Below are 20508 nucleotides of genomic sequence, written 5' to 3'. Positions count from 1 at the left end.
CAAGCACCAACACAAGAAGCATCGCATCTTTTAAAATTGAAGGGAAATATTGTATACGTTGAAAAATAGTTATTGATTGTGAGGCTAGAGTCGTACATACGTAAATATCTTAGATGTATACCTAATAGGTATCTATCTAACATTTGAGCTTTCAGTTTCCTACAATTTACTTTTTCTTTGATAAAGTATTTAAGTATTATGTAAACATAGTTCGTATATTAATATAAATTACGGTTATGCCTTATTGAATGTAGACAACAAGATAATGTTGTAACTAAATATGTAAATATTACCGAACCCGTCACGTTAAAAGCGGCTTAGATACTACAACAACAGTTAACCCAAAATTAAGTAACCAAAATCTGAAGCCAAACAATGCCTACATTCAGACATTATGGCAGTCGTGTTAGTCCGTTCCCTTTGTGGCTTCTGCGAATTATATCAAACGTTATTTTTTCAGACAAAACTCTAGCTTTAAAAATATACAAGACATTCACGTATTTTTTTAATATCTACGAAATATAATGCTTTAACTATCAAATTTAAGTTGTCGAAGTAAAAAAGTGTTTATCACAAATACTACGTGATCTTGACACAGTGGAATCTTTTTCTCACTGTTCAAATAGTAAGTATTTTACGGCGATAAAATGCTCTTGAACGGTGAGTTATTAAATTTTAAACAACAATGTACAACAACATAAACAACAAAATAGGTATCCTAAAATTTTAAACAACAATGTACAACAACATAAACAACAAAATAGGTATCCTAAAATTTTAAACAACAATGTACAACAACATTAACAACAAAATAGGTATCCTAGGGTTTGTGTCTGCACTCAGGCTGCAGGCTAACTTCTAACGAAATAAATAGCGAACGAATTGCACAACAACTGCAAAGATACTGCAATCTGCTGATTCGAGCATTCAAGTGGTCTCATGCTGGAGACAGGCAGATATTACTACGGTAAACGAAGACCAACTTACTTTGTTTATGTTAGTTTCATTGATTCCATACACAAGATTTTTATCTAATAGAAGCAGTACAGTCAGGTTGAATAATACATAACCACACCAAAAGATGGTAAAAAACTTCGAGTTTAGGCTCGTGAGCAAGAAGACACTAACTACATGCTCCATGAATCGAGCCACAACAATTTTTACCGAATAACAACATTGTTTGAAAGGTGTGGTAATGAATATACATCCATAGAAGTATTCCAACTTAGCCCTGAGATACTGACATGGATAGAGAGCCGTCGATATTTGTAATAAACCCAAAAGAAGACAGCAAACTTATAAATGTAATGAGCATTTCACATACGTTTATCCTGCGCTCACACCGTCGTATAAGTCATAACTAATAACGCTTCATAACAAACATAATAATATCAGTTAGAAATATCATCGCTAACAATATTATGTCCTTGGTGTGAACACCGCTGCGACACAGCCGGTACCCAATACCATTCATACACATCATCACAATCAATGGTCCTATTACGTCGAAAGCCTATTGTCCGAGAAATGTCCGCGCACATCACAATACCCGCGAAACAAAGTATATACGTACGATGTATGTAGAAACTACGTCTATGTTTAAGAGAAACGATTCTTATCTGCGTCAATAGACAACAATATAATTATTGTTGCAAACACTTTCAAGCAGCGTGTCAGGCACGTTTTCCATTGCACATAATTTCTAAGACTTACGAGTATGTTTAAAATCGGAATCCGTCAATCAAAAGGACAGGAATACTTCTGCTCCTTATTCTTGTATAATAAATAACTTGTGGTTTTATAAGATTACAGTAGCAAACGAGCTTACAGTCCACCAAATGGTAAGTGGTCGCTGCCGCCCATGGACATGTTACCAGCTCAAATTTAAGTCAGTCGGCATCATCATCCTTCCACCGAAATACAAGAACTGCAGCTCGTTAGAAATGAGTGTGGCAGTGTCCACCCTGGTTGAACCATACTGGCTCTACCTTTAAAGTATTATGCTATCGGTACTAGTATTAAGTCGTTACACTTGTCATGACTCTTGAAACATGCTGTCGGTTACTGCCAACGAATATCGAGTTGAATACGAAATACACACCTGTAGGAGTATAGATAGTATTATTTTTTTACTTTAGGTAAAAAAAAGCAGAAGTGAACTCTTTAACTGGAAAACTATAATATATTATAATAAATAAATTACAATATTTCATATACTCCGCTATTTACCTAAGTCATTACTTTCTAAGTATTCTTTACGTTTTGTGTCAAACTCGCCGTGTTTTAATAGAAGTAAGTTTATCTAATACTAGCTTACCGTCCGATATACAGGACATATGATAAGATATATTTAATTGTTTTTAGAATTCGTCAATGTGTCACAGACTGGAATAGATTTGGGGATTTCCTAAACTCAGTTCACAGAAGGGGCCTCAATTGAACATAGGTACATTAAGGGCTCGAACACAAAACTGCGATGCGACGCGATGCGAATTCGCAACGCAGAAAATTGCGATGCGAATTGCTGCGATGCGATATCGTGCGGCGTAGCGTCTCTCAGGGTGACCAACAACAACAACCACTGTGCGATGCGAATCAATTCGCAAGTTCTTGCGATGCGTCGAGGGAGCTCGCAGATTTTTGCGATGCGACGTCGCATCGCAGTTTTGTGTACGAACCCTAATGCCTAATTTACTCGCATATATTCAAGCAGTGTTCTCGAACCTACCGATTTTCCGGTATTTCTACCGATTTTGGTCCTGTCCTACCGAAATACATTGATTTTTCCACGATTTCAGAGGATGTAAATTATCCCGACTATTCTACCGATTTTTGATACAGTGGCGAATTTTAAGAAATTGTTCACAAATTAAACATTCCTGATAATTAAGAACTATTTTGGGATGAATCCAACTTACTTAATCGATAGTCAAGTATCAGCGAAAAAAGAAAAAAGAAACATCAGGACGAAATAATCTGTACCTAAAGCAAAATTTTGGGCGCAAATATACCGATTTTAGTAGGCAACTCTACAGACTTCGTTTCGTTCGAGAACACTGTATTCAAGCCAGTTGTCAAGATGTACACAAGAATTTATCTTTCAAGTGACAAGTGATGCATAAGTCCATGCAAAATTACAAAATGCTCACGTCCTCCAAGTGTCCACTTGCACAAGCGATAAATCATATTTGTTAAACAGTTTGCTCAATTTCCAAACCACTTGCCACCTATCGATTACGACAAACATGATAACTAAATAAAAGCTATTTTTATATAAAAATATGTTGTTTAGATCAGTTCCAGATATTATTTTCCATAATCGTCGTATTATTGTACCACTGCTGGGCACAGATCGTCGCTCAGATTAAAAAGGATTGGTAGAGCTAACAAGCATGTTATTCCTGTTTTTAAAATAACTCTTAGGCATTTTCTTAAGTTTTTTTTCCTAAATCGTTAAAGCCAGTGCACGCAGAACTTCAAAAATTTTAAAATTGTATTTCGGATTTGACCCATAAAAGAACCTCCAATTTAAAATATCCATAAACAATCATACAAAACCAAAGTAATTATAAATAACATGAAAAGATAGATAGGCCACGTCTTCCGATCTACGAATACGAATACTATCATCTTTAAAAACTATAATAAAATAATTCTATCTCAGAATCCCTATATTCCTTCCTACACCGCCTCTTCAATTAACGAGAAATATTTTTAACAAGAAACGTATTTTGTAGTCACGATAATATCATTCGACGAAGACGATCGTGGAAGTTGTAGTTCGTACTCTATCACGGCATGCATTCTAAACGTAAATACTACAGCCAATTTGTATGCTAACAACGTCTATTGTATTCCAACAAAATAACTACTCTTAGCTACTGTGGTAGCTTGGCATCAGGATAATCTTAAAAGTTTTTATTCTTTCATGGAATTACTTATATATATCTCAGGAAAATATTAAAAAAATGACTGTATTACAAATATTGAACATTGAAAATCTAATGGAGATAGAACTTATTCTTTTACCAAAGTGACCAAACCGATAGTCATGAAACTTTGTACACACGTTGTCAGAGATCCAAAAAAGTTCATAGAGTACTATTATCCCGAAAAATGTATTGTTCCTAAGCGATAGATAAAGGCAACTATTGTCATCGAACTCTGACAGCAAGCAAAGCCGCGGGTAAAGGGTAGTATATTCATCATTTTATATCTTAACAATGGCTCCGAGGAGGATGTTTGATAGTTCATTACATAACTTATTACTCTTATCAGTGTGTACTAATTATCTATTGACTTTCCTTAATACCAACGTCTACTGATAGGATGTGCGTAAGAGCGAAGGAAATGCCATAATTGACAATTACTTAAGTTTGCTGCTTTAGATGATTTAAATTTCTATGAATTATTATAAGAAAGACGGCAAACTACTGATTACAGCCCAGTGCTCTCTAATATACATTTTTTTTTTCGCCTCAGACATTAGAAATACATTTGCAAGGTCAAGGTTTTTTATTTAAAATTATCTCCAAATTTTTAAATTCTTCTTATACAGAACATACATTTCACCAGCATCCCACAGAAGACAGGTTCTCAATTCGTCGCCTACATTTTTGACTCTAGCTCTCTTAATAAGTAGGTACCTTAATAAGCGTCGAGTGCCAATGAGTAACGTCGACAAGCGCTAACCGAGATCAATGATGCGGCATCAACGTGTCCTCGCCGCCGAAGACCGTGACCGCTATCCACGCAACATACCGACACCGAACTTCTGTCGAAGCATTGCAACTACACCTTACAAAATCTCTTAACGAACACTGCGCTGATATATGGAGACAGAATGAGATTGATAGAACACTTAGTTCCTACAAAGCGAGTAATCTATCAAACAGTCACTGGCATCTGATTCCCTGACATTGCGATATGGGACCATAAAGCTGTTCTGGTAATTAAACCAGAACGGGTATAAACATTAAACACCTTACAGTTGTGTAGTGAACACGTTTCGATATTAGACTTTCAGGTTAAATGTTCATATTTTGCGTATGCGCATTTTTCAAAACAAAAAGCAGCAGAAAAATTATCTATGAAATCAAAGCCTAAATTTTCGCCCATAGTTCGCCCTGTATTAATATTCAAATTACATTATTTACTGTTGTAAAAATAACTTCACTAATATTTTATTTTTTGATTTCACTTGTCACATCATATTATGCACTTGAGGATCCTGGATCCCCAAAAATCCTGGATCTGGATTTCTGGAATAAGTACGGATTACGGAACCAATTGAAATAACAATTTACCGAATTTATAGCAAGTTTCAATAAAATTGCAAAGTTGTCTTGTTTAAATATTTAAATGAGTGATAATCTAATGATTCACAAAGCCACAAATCCAAATAACAGTTACAAATGGCAGTATCTGTAAATCCGGCACCATGACATCAGCCGGCAAATGATACGCATTATTGTCGTGTATTATACTACGCACTGCGCGACTAAAATATTGACCTTTTTGTTGTATAGAGCGATACTGATATTCTAATATGGTAAATTCTTACTACTGTTAATAATATAACACTCTATGATTCTACCAAACAACGAATTAAATGTAAAATATCCTTAATGAAGTTGGATGTTGATTAAAAGGCATATTATTTATCTTTTTCCGCAAAAACCTACCTATGTATCAGGCAGATATGAACAATAAATAGAAATACTTTTATCATAAACTAAACCAAACGACGAATATATACGATATTCGTCGTTTGGTACGACAATAATAAATTTATTAGAGTTCCGGAGTCTAGTCATATCTCATAAAATGGTACTCTTACAATTTCATGCTTTGAATCTATGTCATTCATATTAATTTTAGTTGGAGAGTATTGACACTATACGGTTGGAATTTGATAGATAAGTAACTTCAACATATTGGTAAAAAAATTACGAAAAAATATTTCGAGTGGCACTTCAATCGTAACTGACGATAAAATAGTGTTCACATAAGCTTGTGCGGTATCTACGCATAGATCCTAAAATGATGTAGAGGTAGATCTTCGATCACTTATACTTCTATTAGTGATCGAAGTGGTAGGGTAGGTAATTTTAAAGAGAGGTATAATTACTTTTTTTATTTTAGGCCAATAGCTGATGACGTAAGCGCTTCTGTCGTCAAAAAGTTGACAGAACAGTATCTAGTAATACGAAGTTATTTCGTGTGAAATATTCGTGTGAGAAACAAATAGGTAGTTTTGTTGTGGTATTGTATATTAGTATGGGCTTGAATTTATAATTAATCATGAAAATGTTTAATTATGTTGAGGAAATACTAATTATTCTATAAATCTAATGCTGTACAAAAATAAAATTTACCTGTTGTATGGTACTATACAATACGTACATTTTATTTTTGTATTGTTAGTTTAATAAGTTTTTTTTATTATATAGGAGTAGCAGACGAGCATGCAGTCCTCCTGATGGTAAGTGGCTACTGCCGCCCATGGACATGTGTAATCAACCCCAGGTAGGATAAGATATTCCTACCTGAGGTCGGCCACAGACGCACCGCTATCCCTGAGGACTAAAGTGCAACGCCTCGGAAAAGTATGTCTCCCTTACCACACCCTTCAAAACGGAACACAGCAGCGGTTAACACCGCTGTTATTAGGCAGAAATAGATGTGGCGGTGGTGCCGCCGGAGCCGAACCATAAAGGGTTCTACCACCTTCAATATATATATTTATCACATTGTATTATTTACTTAGCTCTTCGTCGTAACACCTTACAGTACTTTGATGCCTAATGGCATTGTATGCCAGTTAAGATTATAAACAGTAATATGTTACAAATTAGTGGCATTCAAAGAGATTATCATAATGAGCTTATACAGTATTACTTTCACTTTCGGCGGCATACCGACTAACAATCGTGAAGTCATATTGTTGGTTTATAACAGACACAATACGAACAAAGCTAATGAGTATCTATGCATACATAAATAGCAAAAAAATATCTGTACAATTGTATCAAAAACTAATAATTACCGTTAAATAATAATCTTTATATACATATTTCTTATGTGCGTATGTATGTCACTGAATTCCTCCTAAACGACTGGACTGATTTTGATGAAATTTGTTGTGTGTGTTCAAGGGGACTTGAGAATGGTTTAGATTCACAATTTAGTCCAAGAGCCCACGAGGGTTTGGGAGTTGGTAAGACCAATTTTCGACAGATGGCACCACTGTCATTCCAATGCAGGTACAAGTTTTCCATTTTATGTATGTCATATTATTTCTTTAAAATGCGGGCGAAGCCGCGAGCACCACTAGTACGTATATAATATACTTGATCAAACCGACTGCGCGTTGGACAAATTTTAGCTGTCCAAACGCACTAGCCTATGTGTACTTACTACACGAAAGGATTCAGCGTGTTTTTTCCTGTATCATTAAAACGTCTTTTTTACAGATTTGGTACAGATGTCTATATATAATTAATTAATTAATGTTTATCTTACACTATTTAACAAAAGTTAAATTGACTCTATCACATTTAGTATACTTATTTGTAGGTATATTCCGTGTAAATAGTAACGAGATTTACGATAATCATTGCAGTATATGATTTTATTATTATTATTATTCGCAGAAATAATAAGAGAATATTTTAAAAATATTTCCAAATAAGTACCTACAGAGAAAGAAGAAATTTTAAGATAAGATGAACTAAAACAACAATATTATGAATCACGCCCAAAATGTTTTATCTTTCTGCTAAAGATAAGCAATTCTTCTGAGTAAAACTTGCAACTAGTTTGTCACTTGTCTTGTGCTTGTAATAAGTACCTATTTTAAAGCAATTGTCTGAATATGATCTACAAAAATATGTAGATGTCATTAAAAATGCAATTTTTGAGATTGGGTTAACATGGGGTCAATTAATTAATTTGAAGACAATTATAGCTTTATTTCAATGGTCAGTAAAGTTAAGTGTGTATACTTTTATATTAACAATTATCCTAAGACAGAATTAGGATCCTACCTAAGGTCAACTACAGAGGCACTGCTACCCCTGATGACCAAGTTAGACACTCATATTTAAGTGTCTTAAGATTTGACAAACTTGTCTTATTTGTTATATTTGCATTGCATTACATTTTATTGTTTGCTTTAAAAATATTGACTAAAACACTCAATGGTGCAATTTACATAGCTCAAACTACATTTGTATTTCACATCTTTTAAGTTGGATTTTTACTCTGGTACAACCGCGAGCGAAAAGCTAATAATAATTTAATTTAAAAAATCCCAATACTAAAACGAAAAAAAAATGTAACAAAACAATAATAAACTAAGTACGGATAGAATGTATAATCTATGGGTACCTATACTAAGTCGGTATCTCTGTAAGAGTTTACGAGTTAATGTCATGCGTGAGTCTAATTTCGCAAAGCTATTGTTAGGAATCCGGTTGGGTGTGGAAGCTACCAATAGGTAGACTACTGACCCGCGACAGCAGCCACCTCCTTAGCGCCGACATGAAGGAAATCCGTAAGAGACAACGAGCTCGCGATCAGCTGCCTGCGCTCTTGGAAATCGAGTTGGTCGAGGCTGTTGGTCCTAGTCCCGCGCACCGCCTGGGCGGGCGCGCTCAGCGACATGTCAACTACATGCGGCCATATCGCACGTATGGCATATACACTTTGGACAGTTTAACAAAACACTGCACTTGGAATAAACACTAAACAAAGGCACACACGATTGCTACTAACCGAATACAATAACGAAACGTACACAATACCTGCGCCGCGAGGGACGCTTGGCGTCGGACTGGCGCGCGGACTGAGACGCACCGCGCGAGGCAGGGTGGGGGCCCGCCTGCCGTCGCTGTCGCCCCTGCATGTTGCATTCAACTCGCTTTGCTCGCCCATCCGTACCATAACTGCCATCATGATGGCGGGCTTTTAGCGAACCTCTCATTGACACCATGTTACAAGAACAAGTCACAGAAATATCTAAGTTGGGATATTTTCTAACTTTTATTACTAACGCCACTCTAACTTATCAATATTTGGACACGAAACGGGTATTATTCTAAACGAATTCTGCGGTTGATACATCTATTTACACGAGTTGATTGCTAAGGTAAGAAAAAGAACAACATTTATATTCAACGAAAAGAGTAAACGGCGTAATACTTAATATTCGAAACACAACGTTCAGACTACAGTAAAACTTTATTCCACCAACGAGAAATACCGTGGTATGCATGTGAGTAGTTGTTTGGCGAGCTCGTCTTTATACCGGATTGGCTCACGTAAAAATCCAGCAACGTAAATCCTCGCTGTTCGCTTGCCAGTTGGACAGGTGTATTACCCGAAGCGGGTATATGCACCCCGCGCCACCGTACCCACCCGTCTTGCCGCGTCGTATTGTAGAAAAACCACTACTCGAAATAGCAACGCACCCTTTCTACCTAGTTCCCCACATCACAATCTACCTGTGTCGTAATTATCGCAAATAACAGCGTAAGTTAACAGAGTTTAAATAAATACATAAATATTGGATTTGTTTATCTGTATTACAATACATACAATACAATATAATAGTATACGATTATATAGTTAGGTAGTTTTGCGATAACTTAAAGGAATACTACTAAATGTTGCCTGAAGTACAAAACCCAAAAGTATTTCTGTCAATTTAAAATGAAAATGTAACAGTAAACGTGACCTAATCTGACACAATTATATTTATGGTGTAATCTTCAAGTATTATTCAGTAATACGATGGTACGTAGAACTGACACCTGCATAACAATATAATACGTACCTACCTACTTTTACTTCTATAGACTAAACATAACGAAATAATGTAACGACAGGTACGTTATCGTTACTCGCTTAAAAAACATAACCTATTAATTTTAACAGTAAACTGTATTTTTAAATGATTAAGTTTGCGACGTCGATCTTATGAGCTTGAAAAAAGGTGAACTTGAAGAAGCGTAATCGTCTACGTTCACAAGCTGAATTATTCGTTTTACTCTAGTATAAACGCATTAAAATAGTACACATTTCTTCATTCAATTACTTTAGGCCAGAAAGAAGATTTTAGGAGGAATAAAATGGTAATAATCCTATCGTTTTCAATCGTAAATAGAAAACCTTTCAAACTGTAGGTACAACAAATAAGACAATCCGTTTATTATTTAGGAAAATGTACTTTTACATCTAAAAGTTCCACATAAATCGCGTTTTTTTTTATTTAGATATAAGTACGAGTTTAAAATTGTTATTCTCACGATCGGTTCCCTATTACCTGCAAATCATTACTGTCCTGCGAATGGGCCCGAGTTTCTTTCGTAATGATAGGGTTTTGGGCCATCGCCCACCATAACGGTTCAGGACTAATTGGTACACTTCACAAATGAACACCAATGACCATACATACATACATTTGAAGGTGGTAGAACCCTTTGTGGTTCGACTCCGGCGGCACTACCGCCACACCTATTTCTACCTAATAACAGCAGTGTTAGGCGCTGCTGTGTTCCGGTTTGAAGGGTGTGGTAAGGGAGACAGACTTTTCCGAGGCGTTCCAGCTTAGTCATCAGGGGTAGCGGCGCATCTGTGGTCGACCTCAGGTAGGAATATCTAATCCTATCTGGGGTTGATTACAGATGTCCATGGGCGGCAGTAGCCACTTACCATCAGGTGGACTGCATGCTCGTCTGCTACCCTTATATTATAAAAAAAAAAAAAAAAATTGCTTGCCACTATCAACCTTGCTATGATTAACGAACACTATGAAATCGTTCCTTGTCCATGAAAATGCTGTTGCAAAACTTCAGTACAAAAATAGAAAACAGACATAGATCGTATAAATAACTTCTTAAATATCTTAACACAAACCCTTAAAAATAATAATAAAAACACTTACATGGAACTTCATCTGTATCTAAATTTCCACATTCACTTTTCGTGTCATCATCAATAGGCCGGTGCTTAGCCTTTTTAATTTTCCTCTTAACACTTATATCATTCATTATCGACGAAAATTTATCAGTCACTCCTTTTTAAACATGTCTATCAATTATTTAAAATTTCCCATGACAAACAATTTCAAGTGTAGATGAATTGAAATGCGAATTATAACTAAGACATTACATTGAGACGTTGTAGATTAGATAAGAGGCTGATAGCAACGATTTATCAAAATGATATAGGTATGTAGCATAGTAGCTGACTATATACCATCGTGTAATTTTGTTCACTACAAACAACGAGACGGATTGGCTGGCAGATCAAAATTTAAAACTGAATTGTTTTTTTTTTTACATAGAAAATTAGATAAGAAATATAAATATTCATTTTTCCATTCATTACGATTTGGTGATTTTGCCAGATTAGTTTTGAACTTTTGAACAACTTTATCAACAACAAATCACTGATTCATTGTTTTGATGGAAAATCCTAAGTTGTCAAAACAAGGGTTGTCATGTGTCCATGTTTCTAAATATTTTTCAGGACCAACTTTTTCAGTCATACAAAAATGTATGACGAATGACGATATTCAGAAAGATTAACATCATCCAAGCGCACTCCGTGTACATGAAAACGGGAGGTTTTCGGGAAATATCTTATTTTGTTAATATGATTGTATTTATGTCATTTAATCAGGTAACATCTAGTCGTGCATTAGACTTGCACGACTAAGTTCCACTGACTTAAATCTAGCGATTGAATAGTTGATCGTGTATAGTATTACTCGTTGCTCAATAATATAATGGTGAATGGTCAACTAACACGACTATTTTCGATCCTGCCAATGTTTAAAAAAAGATCTATTTTTTACTAACTGATGTGGACCATCATTTAGTAAAATTACTTCGAATCATTACTTAAAATATATCCTTCACGAAAACATTTTTATCTCTCTTTTATATCTTGAAGCTATAAATATAAAAATATTAAACTTTACACGATGAAATTAGTTATGTTTTTTTTTTGTTTATATTCGTATTAAATTAAAAACTTATTTACCCATAAAGATAATACAGCCTTATAATGAAGCATATAAGCACCTGGTCGAAGGATCACAGCATCCATCGACGGCGCAGTGAACACGGTTAGATTAACCGTGCAGCCTTTATTTATTTATAGATTAGTACCCTTTGCCCTAGAAAATAAACGGACCATATTTTCAAGCGTCAAACTCACATGAGCGTGTAACTTACTCGATGAAGCTTAAATTGGTATATTTACCATAATATGCATCGTCAAGTTTTGAATATTTTGGAACAATAATTATGTAGTATATTAAAAATACACATATTGACCACCGGCTCATAAATAACGTGCAAAGCCTTTTTCTAGACGAAATAGATATTTCATGCCGAAGCATGTCTAGTCTAGAATATACTCGGCTCAATAATACTTAGAGAGGTCTAGAATATATATTTTTGTCGTCGATATCGTGATCGTAAAGTGCTTGTCGGAACCGATGAAGAAGGGCTGCTAGTAATGTGTATGAAGTGGGATTGATAAGTACAATAAAACCGTGGTAATAAGCACCAATCGAGCATGTTAAAAACTAAATATGTTTAGTGATAATGACAAAATATTAAAATAAACATTGCACATATATTCATTTCCATCAACGAGCATCGAAATAATTGGTTCGAATCTATCATTCATCGTATAAGCGACACAAGTCATAGGACGCTAGACTATTGATTCGTTAATCTCTGAAGTTGGGCTATCCGACTAGTTGACGCCGATGTAAACCACTTATCATAAGAACCGTAATATTATTGATGGTTTTTTAAGGAGTGTGTAGTGTTTTATAAAATGTATATTTAGCCGGTAGCCTATCTATTCTGTTAAGTACTAAATAACGATAATATACCTTGTTTAATAGATAGAATTAGGTATTTCATTACCAGGTGGACAAAATAGCAAAAATATTGTTCCAACTCTACGGTCTCCATATAAACATAATCCGCTCACCTCTAGTGTATATAGGGAAATCGCCATCGGATCGACTGTGGGTGAGCATGGGTCCGTAGCACCGCCACGGCGGCCGATCGCGCGCCACTCGCGGGCCCTCCACGGCTCCGCTCACCTCCGACCCATCAGAATATAAGCACGGCACACGGCCCTACATTTATGTTTCACTCCTAGCGTGGCATCCGGTTCGCGAAGCACGCCTCAACTCACCGATGGCGGCGCCACAGAGGCGAGAGCACGAGTGGAGGCTGCGCGGCGCATCTAAAATGCGCACCTCTCACCCTTCCTAAAGTCGAGCCTGCGAGCACGGTTCATCTATACATCACATTCATACCCCATAAAACAAATGCACAAGATCTAAGGGAACGATTTTACATATTCATTATTATTTATTAACTTAACCAACAATCGATTATACTAATTATCTAAAACCGATTTGAATAGAAACGTTCAAGACTAATTATGACTTTTCATTGAAGTAAAGCCTACAATTTAAGAAAATGTATACTCCATATTTTTGTAATTTCTAAAATATAAGACAATCTGTACATACAATATCACATAATATAACACCGCCCTGTCTCTATTGAGTCTGTCTGATTATCTAGCAAACTACTGAACTGATTTGCAAGAGCATTTCGCGAGAATATTGAAACGTGGTGGGTAATTTTATACGTGTATATACATAGTCAAATAAATGTGATATGCCATTATTATTTAAAATAAATCAGTAATCATATAATATAAACTTAATGTAATATTTTTTTTCGCCAACCTATTCCTATATAGAGCGGCAAATTTAATTTCTATCTACTCTTAATGATATATGTATAATACAGTACGCAATGAAACAGATACATTTTGTTATAAAGTTCCATTTTGCCAATATTCAAAGGACAATCCTTTTCATTCATTTTTCAAATGATTTATTACTTGAACAAAAAAATTCATATCGTCAACTGGTAAGGCTAAAAATCTAACACGCAAAGGAGCCCCTTTGCATCTTAGACTTCCAATTTCGTCCTTTCCAGTGACGAAATACTAACGAGGAACCACCACCACACCTATTATGCTTGACCAGCAGTACGAGCTGTGTTCAGCGTTGAGAGGTTTGGTATGGGACAAACACATATATGAGCTGTTCTAACTTAATCATCATCCCCTGCTTGTAGTAAAAGGCGATTAAAAGGGGACTTCCGTGATTTTTGCCGGCAAGAAAATCTCACATAATCTGATGTTGCTCCCACGGCATCAAATACCTTTTGAAATAAATCTTAATGGTACATGGTTAGCTATAAAGGTTTACTTACATAAATCACCGTTTGGTAGAGAAGAGTCGAGAGGTATAGACAAATGTCTGCCACCTTTACCAAGTCCTTGCAGGCCCAGATTTATCTTTTCGCCATTGTCACCTGATAAATAGGATTTGAATATTACCAACTTAGTATAGTTGTTATTATAAAAAGTACTCTATTTTTAACATACATATTTTCTCAACATCATAAGTGGCAACCACTCATGGACATCTATAAGCCACCCCATATAATATTAGCCTTATCTGAAATCGGCCAGATGTGTTGATACCTCCTAGGAAAAATTGGGCGCCTCAAATAGGACCCTCAACACAACCTTCAAAGCAGAACACAACAGCGTATAAAAGAGCCGCCGCACCCAGAAATTAGGTGTGTCAGCATTGTGTCCGAAGTAGAAACATAAAGGGGTGTATCGACTTTGATGGTAGAGTCCATATCCATCCATTTCTTACTGTCTATTGGCTGGAATGATATTAAATAATATAATGCCAATTACCATCTTAATGTCAAATATATAATGTTAAGATAACTGTTAGATAATTTTAATATAACTAACATTTAACAGACAAAAATTAACTACAAAGGTAATTATACAATTAATTGAAAGAATTAATAATTCTTAAACCTTTATTTCATTATAAACATGTAATTCATCTTATTGTAGATCTTCAGCAGACTTCATACTGAAGTACTCAAAAATACAATGCCAATAAATCTATATACATCTTATATATAAAATACTCGTGTCACAATGTTAGTTACCCTACTCCTCCAAAACGACTTTACCAATTTTCACCAAATTTTATATGCATATTCAGTAGGTCTGAGAATCGGCTACTATCTATTTTTTATACCCCAAGTGATAAGGTTAACAACCTTAACATTTTTTTATTTATATGGCAACACAACGTTTGCCGGGTCAGCTAGTATTTTATATATTTTATGTATGACTATAATTTCTTTCAATGTATGTTTAACTGAATATACGTTCAATAGTGACCAACTGAAATTTTAGTTTTAGCAAAAAAAAAGGGTTCAGTAAATGTTTTTGTTTTTGTAATACGGCCACACCTTTAGGCTTACTTGAAACATACAGTTGTGAATATTTGGGCTGCGTTTGGCTCTACTTGGTCACTTTACTAGCATTTACATCATGTCAACCTGAGCTTAAGTATGCCTATTAAACCAAAAATTATTATATTTATTAGCAAGTATTATTTTAACAAAAGTTCAATACAAGTGTCATATTATGTTACAAAAAACCATGAAATGATTCTGGAAAAAATTGGAAAGGTGTAGCACATCTCATAGATGCCGAATGTGCAATAAAATGACATTGCGGGGCTGTTGCACAGAGGGCTTGATACGCCGTTGTACTAATTTAATATTTTTACATTCCACATAGTATTCGGTGTACATCGATTTCCAATTATCATATTTATTGGGATCTGTTGACTTTTTATTTGCTCTATACCACTGATTATCTTCTACTTCCTTAAACAACTTTTTATCCCTAATGAACAATTTATGCCAGAAATTATTATCGTCTAACATTTGTTTAGACATTCTACATGTTTCACGCATACTTAGTATGTCCGATATAGGTAGGTAAAGCATTAACTTTAAAAACACATCTTCTGGGAGTCCCATTAAACTTGCACCAGGATAACCACAAATAGTGAGTAGTTTACTTTTAACTGGTGAGACGATTTTGTTTTTAAATGTATCTGATAAAAGCTGCAAATTACGAAATAACTTCGCGACTCTAGGTTCACACATCCTCACTATTATGAATTGGTTGATTGGTAAGCACACTGAATATGTTTCTAATTCTATTCCTTTAATGACTGCATTCACCATGACGGTTGTAGCTAAAGGAATCATCATTAGTTTCGTAGATATTTCACAGCATCCCAACATAAATTCAGCTTCATACGTTCCTGAAGACAGTTTCCAATTCACGAAACATCTGTAATCAATGAAACTGACACCTTCCAGTAATTCACCGTCAGCCAGTTTAGGTCGAAAACCATTTTCAATCATCATAACAACTAGTGCAGTAAACAAAACATCGTTTTTCAGCTGTATAATATCTTTTTCCGGTAAGTCTTGTTCAGACGCCAGTTTTACAAGAATTTCATCGAAAATCGGAGGACAATTCTTAATGATTCCTTCGAATTCCTTTATGGTAGTTTCTTTTGAAGTCAAATTCATCTTGAATCATAATAAAATAAAGCGACAGCAATATAAATATCCACTGAGTAGGTGGTGATGGTTCTTGCTTGCTCATTCCACTTTACTAACAATTGACCAGTGTTGCCAACTTTATTTTTTTTAACCCACCAAATGTGATGGCGTAATCCACTAGAAAACCACTAAAGTAAAAGAGCAAGGTACATTATATTATATTTCAGTTGTTTTAAAGTACGATTTTTCTCAGGCGTCCCGCGACACCCTATATATACACTCACGAATATGCATATCAAGGCAAAAACATACTACCTAAGGACTCCCACACTCTTCACTCTTCTATAGTAGGTACAAATAAATAATTTTTCGTTGTTAAATAAAACAACAATATTGTAAATAGGGAATAATTTATTTCGTAACCAAAAAAGTAAAAAATAGAACCACACAAATTGCACTTAGCTACTGGACCAACAGTGCTTTCCACAACTTGTAACCAGTCCTTTAATTCTGGGTCATGTAACCAATTATCACGGATTTTTTGTGTATACTGTGGTTTTGGCATATTAGTTTCTAAAAGATAATATGCAATTATGAAAAATCAATCCTAACTGTACAGTGCGTCCGGTATATTCGAGCAAACTGGAAAACTGGAATAAACAAAAACAAACCAGTGGAATACTATAAAACCTTTGAAACAAATCAAATTCGACCTAGAGTTACTAGTTCGAATTTGATTTGTACTCATAAAGTTCATTATTTAAATGATTAAAGAAATTGGCAAAATATCGGGGGAATCCCCGACAATAACCACGTTGGTTCTGGTGTGTTGCCTGCACAACAGATAAATATACCCTTGTTTTAGTTGTGTTTCTCTAAATACGGTATATATGTTAATCATTCTAGTGGGTGAATACTGTTACTTACCACTAACTGAATCAGTCAAAGTCACTAAAGAAATCCACTAGCCACTAAAGCCAATATTTATCCGTTGAAACGAAGGTTTAAACCACCAGATTTAGTGGAAAATCCACTGAGATGGCAACACTGCAATTGACGTCTTGCAATGTCAAAGTCTATGTCAAAATTTGACACATTTATTGCAAGGATAAAATGTCATACAGCCACCACAACATTATCGCACTATAATATTATATTAAAATTATTCTTTATTATGTACTTAATTCGTTTTTGTTTATTGTAATGTTTAAAGGCTTCCAAGTAAAAAGATTTACAAGTGACGTAAATGGTTGGAGTCCTCATTAAGTTATAATTTTTTTGGATTTTCTCTTTACTTTGAGTTTTCAATTGAGGACTCAAGCAATAAAATCGGGAGCAAGATAGCTCGATCTGCATGCATTACATGGCAATTTTTTAGTTCCTAAATGGCCACCAGTTGTGCTGCTTATAGGGTTGTATGGACGAAAGAGGTATTGATCAATACCTCATCTCTTAATTTGATCAATCAAAACCGAAATTCATACCTCATAATCTCATATTAAGGCTAGTGGTTTGAAAATCAAGATATTACTTTTAAAATGTTTAAAAAAGTATATTGGTTATAAATAGTATGGCACCTTTTGATTTGTAGAGCACAAATAACACTTACTGCTTTAATTGAATACAACTTATTGCTTTAATTGAATAGAAAAAAAGTGTAACTAAATAAAACTAAAATAACATGACTGTTTGCAACTTTGAATTATATATTTAGAAGTTGATGCAAAAGCATTCCAAACAATGATTTGTTTTATGATTATAATGACTACCTAATTACTAAAATAACACAAACATGACTTGTCAATTGGAAATAATTTGAGTGGTAGAGACTATGCTCTCCAAACACAAAATTGATAGTTTCATTTAATTTGTAATATTTCCGACTATAAAGGAAATCTCAAGCATCAAGCAAAGATCAGCATTAGCAAGAAACGATGAGACAAAATTGACTTCAAAAAGTGATGGCCATAGAGAAGTTCTCTATAGGAGGCAAATACTACCAACTACCTACCTACTACTACTACTCTACCTGGTTCATCTGAGGATATTAAGCCCCATTCCAGGAAAGTCCCAAGATAACATTAAGTGGTGTTAGAATATGAGATGCTTTACTACAAAAAGGAGAGAACCAGAATTTGACTGATTGATTTTTAATGCATTTACAGACAGACAGAAAACAGACTCAATCAAGCCAAATGTAGACTTTGATGTGACGAAATATAAATTTTTTGACCCCTCAAAATCACAGGTGGACTTAAGTTCATCATCATCATGTAGGAATAATCAATGTTTTATTCTCTAGAGTAAATTTTACAATATTGTAGATGGTTCACAACTTGTCCTATATTCCAAATATCAGTGACAGAATTCCAAATCTTAATATTATATTTTGTAAGATCCTTAAGTTATACTGATAAACACTGTGAATATGTTTTTTCTTAAAACTTGTGTTACAACATTCACAAACTTGAATGAAATTTAAAATATCTGAAAATTAAGTTTTTTTTTTCCAATTATTTAATTTGTTTACTGGTAGTATGAGAGGCATATATTGAGGGACATAATCATCGTCAATTTTTGTTTCATTAGTCCATAGTATATGAAAATTTTCATATTGGTTTTATTAATCTGAAAATATACTTATAAACTTTTACAGCCTCTTTTTTCTTTCTGGAAGAAATTCTTACAAAATCCATACAAAAATTACTGTCATATTTTACTGGAAAAGTTCTGTACATTCTTGTGTCGGTATGAGATAGACAGAAGGATTTATAACTTGATTTTTTATAATGAATACTGAACGCACAAAATTCACACAAATATGTCGTAACCAAACTATTTAAAATAAAGTAATATCATTTCAGCCACACAAGAACATTTTTGTTTGAAAACTATGTTAGCAGATGGTGAGGGTAATATAGGTAATATTCATTTTTTGTTTTGTGGTTTTTAAATAATACTCCTCATTTAGTCAGTTATAATTGATTTTTGTTATATAATCTCTTAGAGCCCGTCAGGTAAACAGGATGCTCGATCACTTGTACATATATAAAGTTTGATAAGATTGAGCCCAAAATAAATATGCCATGTTCTTTTAATATCAGTTACAAATGTGTCCAAAATATACTTAGGTTTTAAAGGATTCACTTCAGGCAAGTTAATGTATGTATCAAAGCCTCTATATGTTATTCATAAGGTTCTGCAAAACTACTCTATTCAACAAGAACATGTTACTATCACTGGAAACTTTTATTTTGCAAAAACCTTGAGGTTATGAAATATGATAATAACATCCAGACAGGTTCGGGTTTATATAACAAGAATTAAACCTTAACTTACCTATATTACCAGGATTGCTTAATTTCTTGTTACTCTTCAAGGAACCGTCCAAGTTGTGATTACTCGAACTTTTGTCGTTGTCACTAGCCATCGAAAGGTTTTGAACAAAATAACATCAGAAATAACGTCACAAAGTTATCACAATGATTGTCGTACATTTAAAAAATAGTCTACAATATATCACAATTTTTGAAATAGTTATAAAAGTACCAAAGCAGTTTTTAATTATGATTACTAATACATGTTTACACCCCCGACAACCGACGGTGCGTTCAAACGTTTAAATATTTGTAATTTTTTTTTGACGAAATTATTGAAATATTTATTATTATAATCAATATTGTCACTGTTTGTGCACTAAAATAAGTAAAAATAAATTAATTATAAGAACATTATTTTTGCATTGTGTCGATGCGTTCCAAAAAGCGTAAATTCCTAATTTTAATTGTATCTGTGTTATGTTCTGTTAAGGGGCCGCCTAAACGCACAGAATACCTATACTCCTACTTAAGTGCTAGTTCACATTAGTGCTAGCTCGACGATTATGCGGTTATGCCAAACATGTTAGGTAGGTAATAATTATGTCTTTCAATAAAAATCGTAGCGTTGAAATTTTTTTATAGTCCTAAAGAAATGGCACATAGTACCTTTA

At 34.4% G+C, this 20508-nt stretch overlaps 2 protein-coding genes across 7 annotated transcripts in view; both read right to left on the bottom strand.

Annotated features, from left to right (window-relative positions):
• LOC140753489 (phosphatase and actin regulator 2) overlaps nucleotides 1-20141 on the bottom strand; it is a 56528-nt gene extending 36387 nt beyond the window's left edge. For 2 of the 6 annotated variants that reach the window (XM_073088122.1, XM_073088126.1), the window contains exons 1-2: nucleotides 19857-20138; nucleotides 14328-14429 (exon numbers count right to left, since the gene is read on the bottom strand). In XM_073088122.1, coding sequence (XP_072944223.1) covers nucleotides 14328-14429; nucleotides 19857-19947 — 193 coding nt within the window. In that variant the 5' untranslated portion in view covers nucleotides 19948-20138. Of the gene's footprint in view, nucleotides 1-8513; nucleotides 8859-13017; nucleotides 13201-14327; nucleotides 14430-19856 lie in introns of those variants that run through there. The other 4 variants (XM_073088124.1, XM_073088121.1, XM_073088125.1 and 1 more) reach the window with 4 other exon arrangements.
• On the bottom strand, nucleotides 14959-16631 carry LOC140753369 (F-box only protein 7). The gene has a single exon (XM_073087929.1). The coding sequence runs from the start codon at nucleotides 16542-16544 to the stop codon at nucleotides 15636-15638; it is 909 nt and encodes a 302-aa protein (XP_072944030.1). The 5' UTR covers nucleotides 16545-16631; the 3' UTR covers nucleotides 14959-15635.
• Nucleotides 20142-20508: the final 367 nt, after the last annotated feature.

This window comes from Epargyreus clarus, unplaced genomic scaffold, assembly GCF_041222505.1.
Source record: "Epargyreus clarus isolate Ecla_fem2 unplaced genomic scaffold, WU_Ecla_fem_2.2 ptg000026l, whole genome shotgun sequence".
NCBI lineage: Eukaryota > Metazoa > Arthropoda > Insecta > Lepidoptera > Hesperiidae > Epargyreus > Epargyreus clarus.
The sequence above is the reverse complement of the archived record's forward strand: the minus strand, read 5'-3'. Positions and strand labels throughout refer to the sequence as shown.

What these genes read in the sequence shown, in the direction of transcription:
- LOC140753369 (XM_073087929.1), bottom strand. Translation starts at nt 16,544, where the DNA reads ATGAATTTGACTTCAAAAGAAACTACCATAAAGGAATTCGAAGGAATC.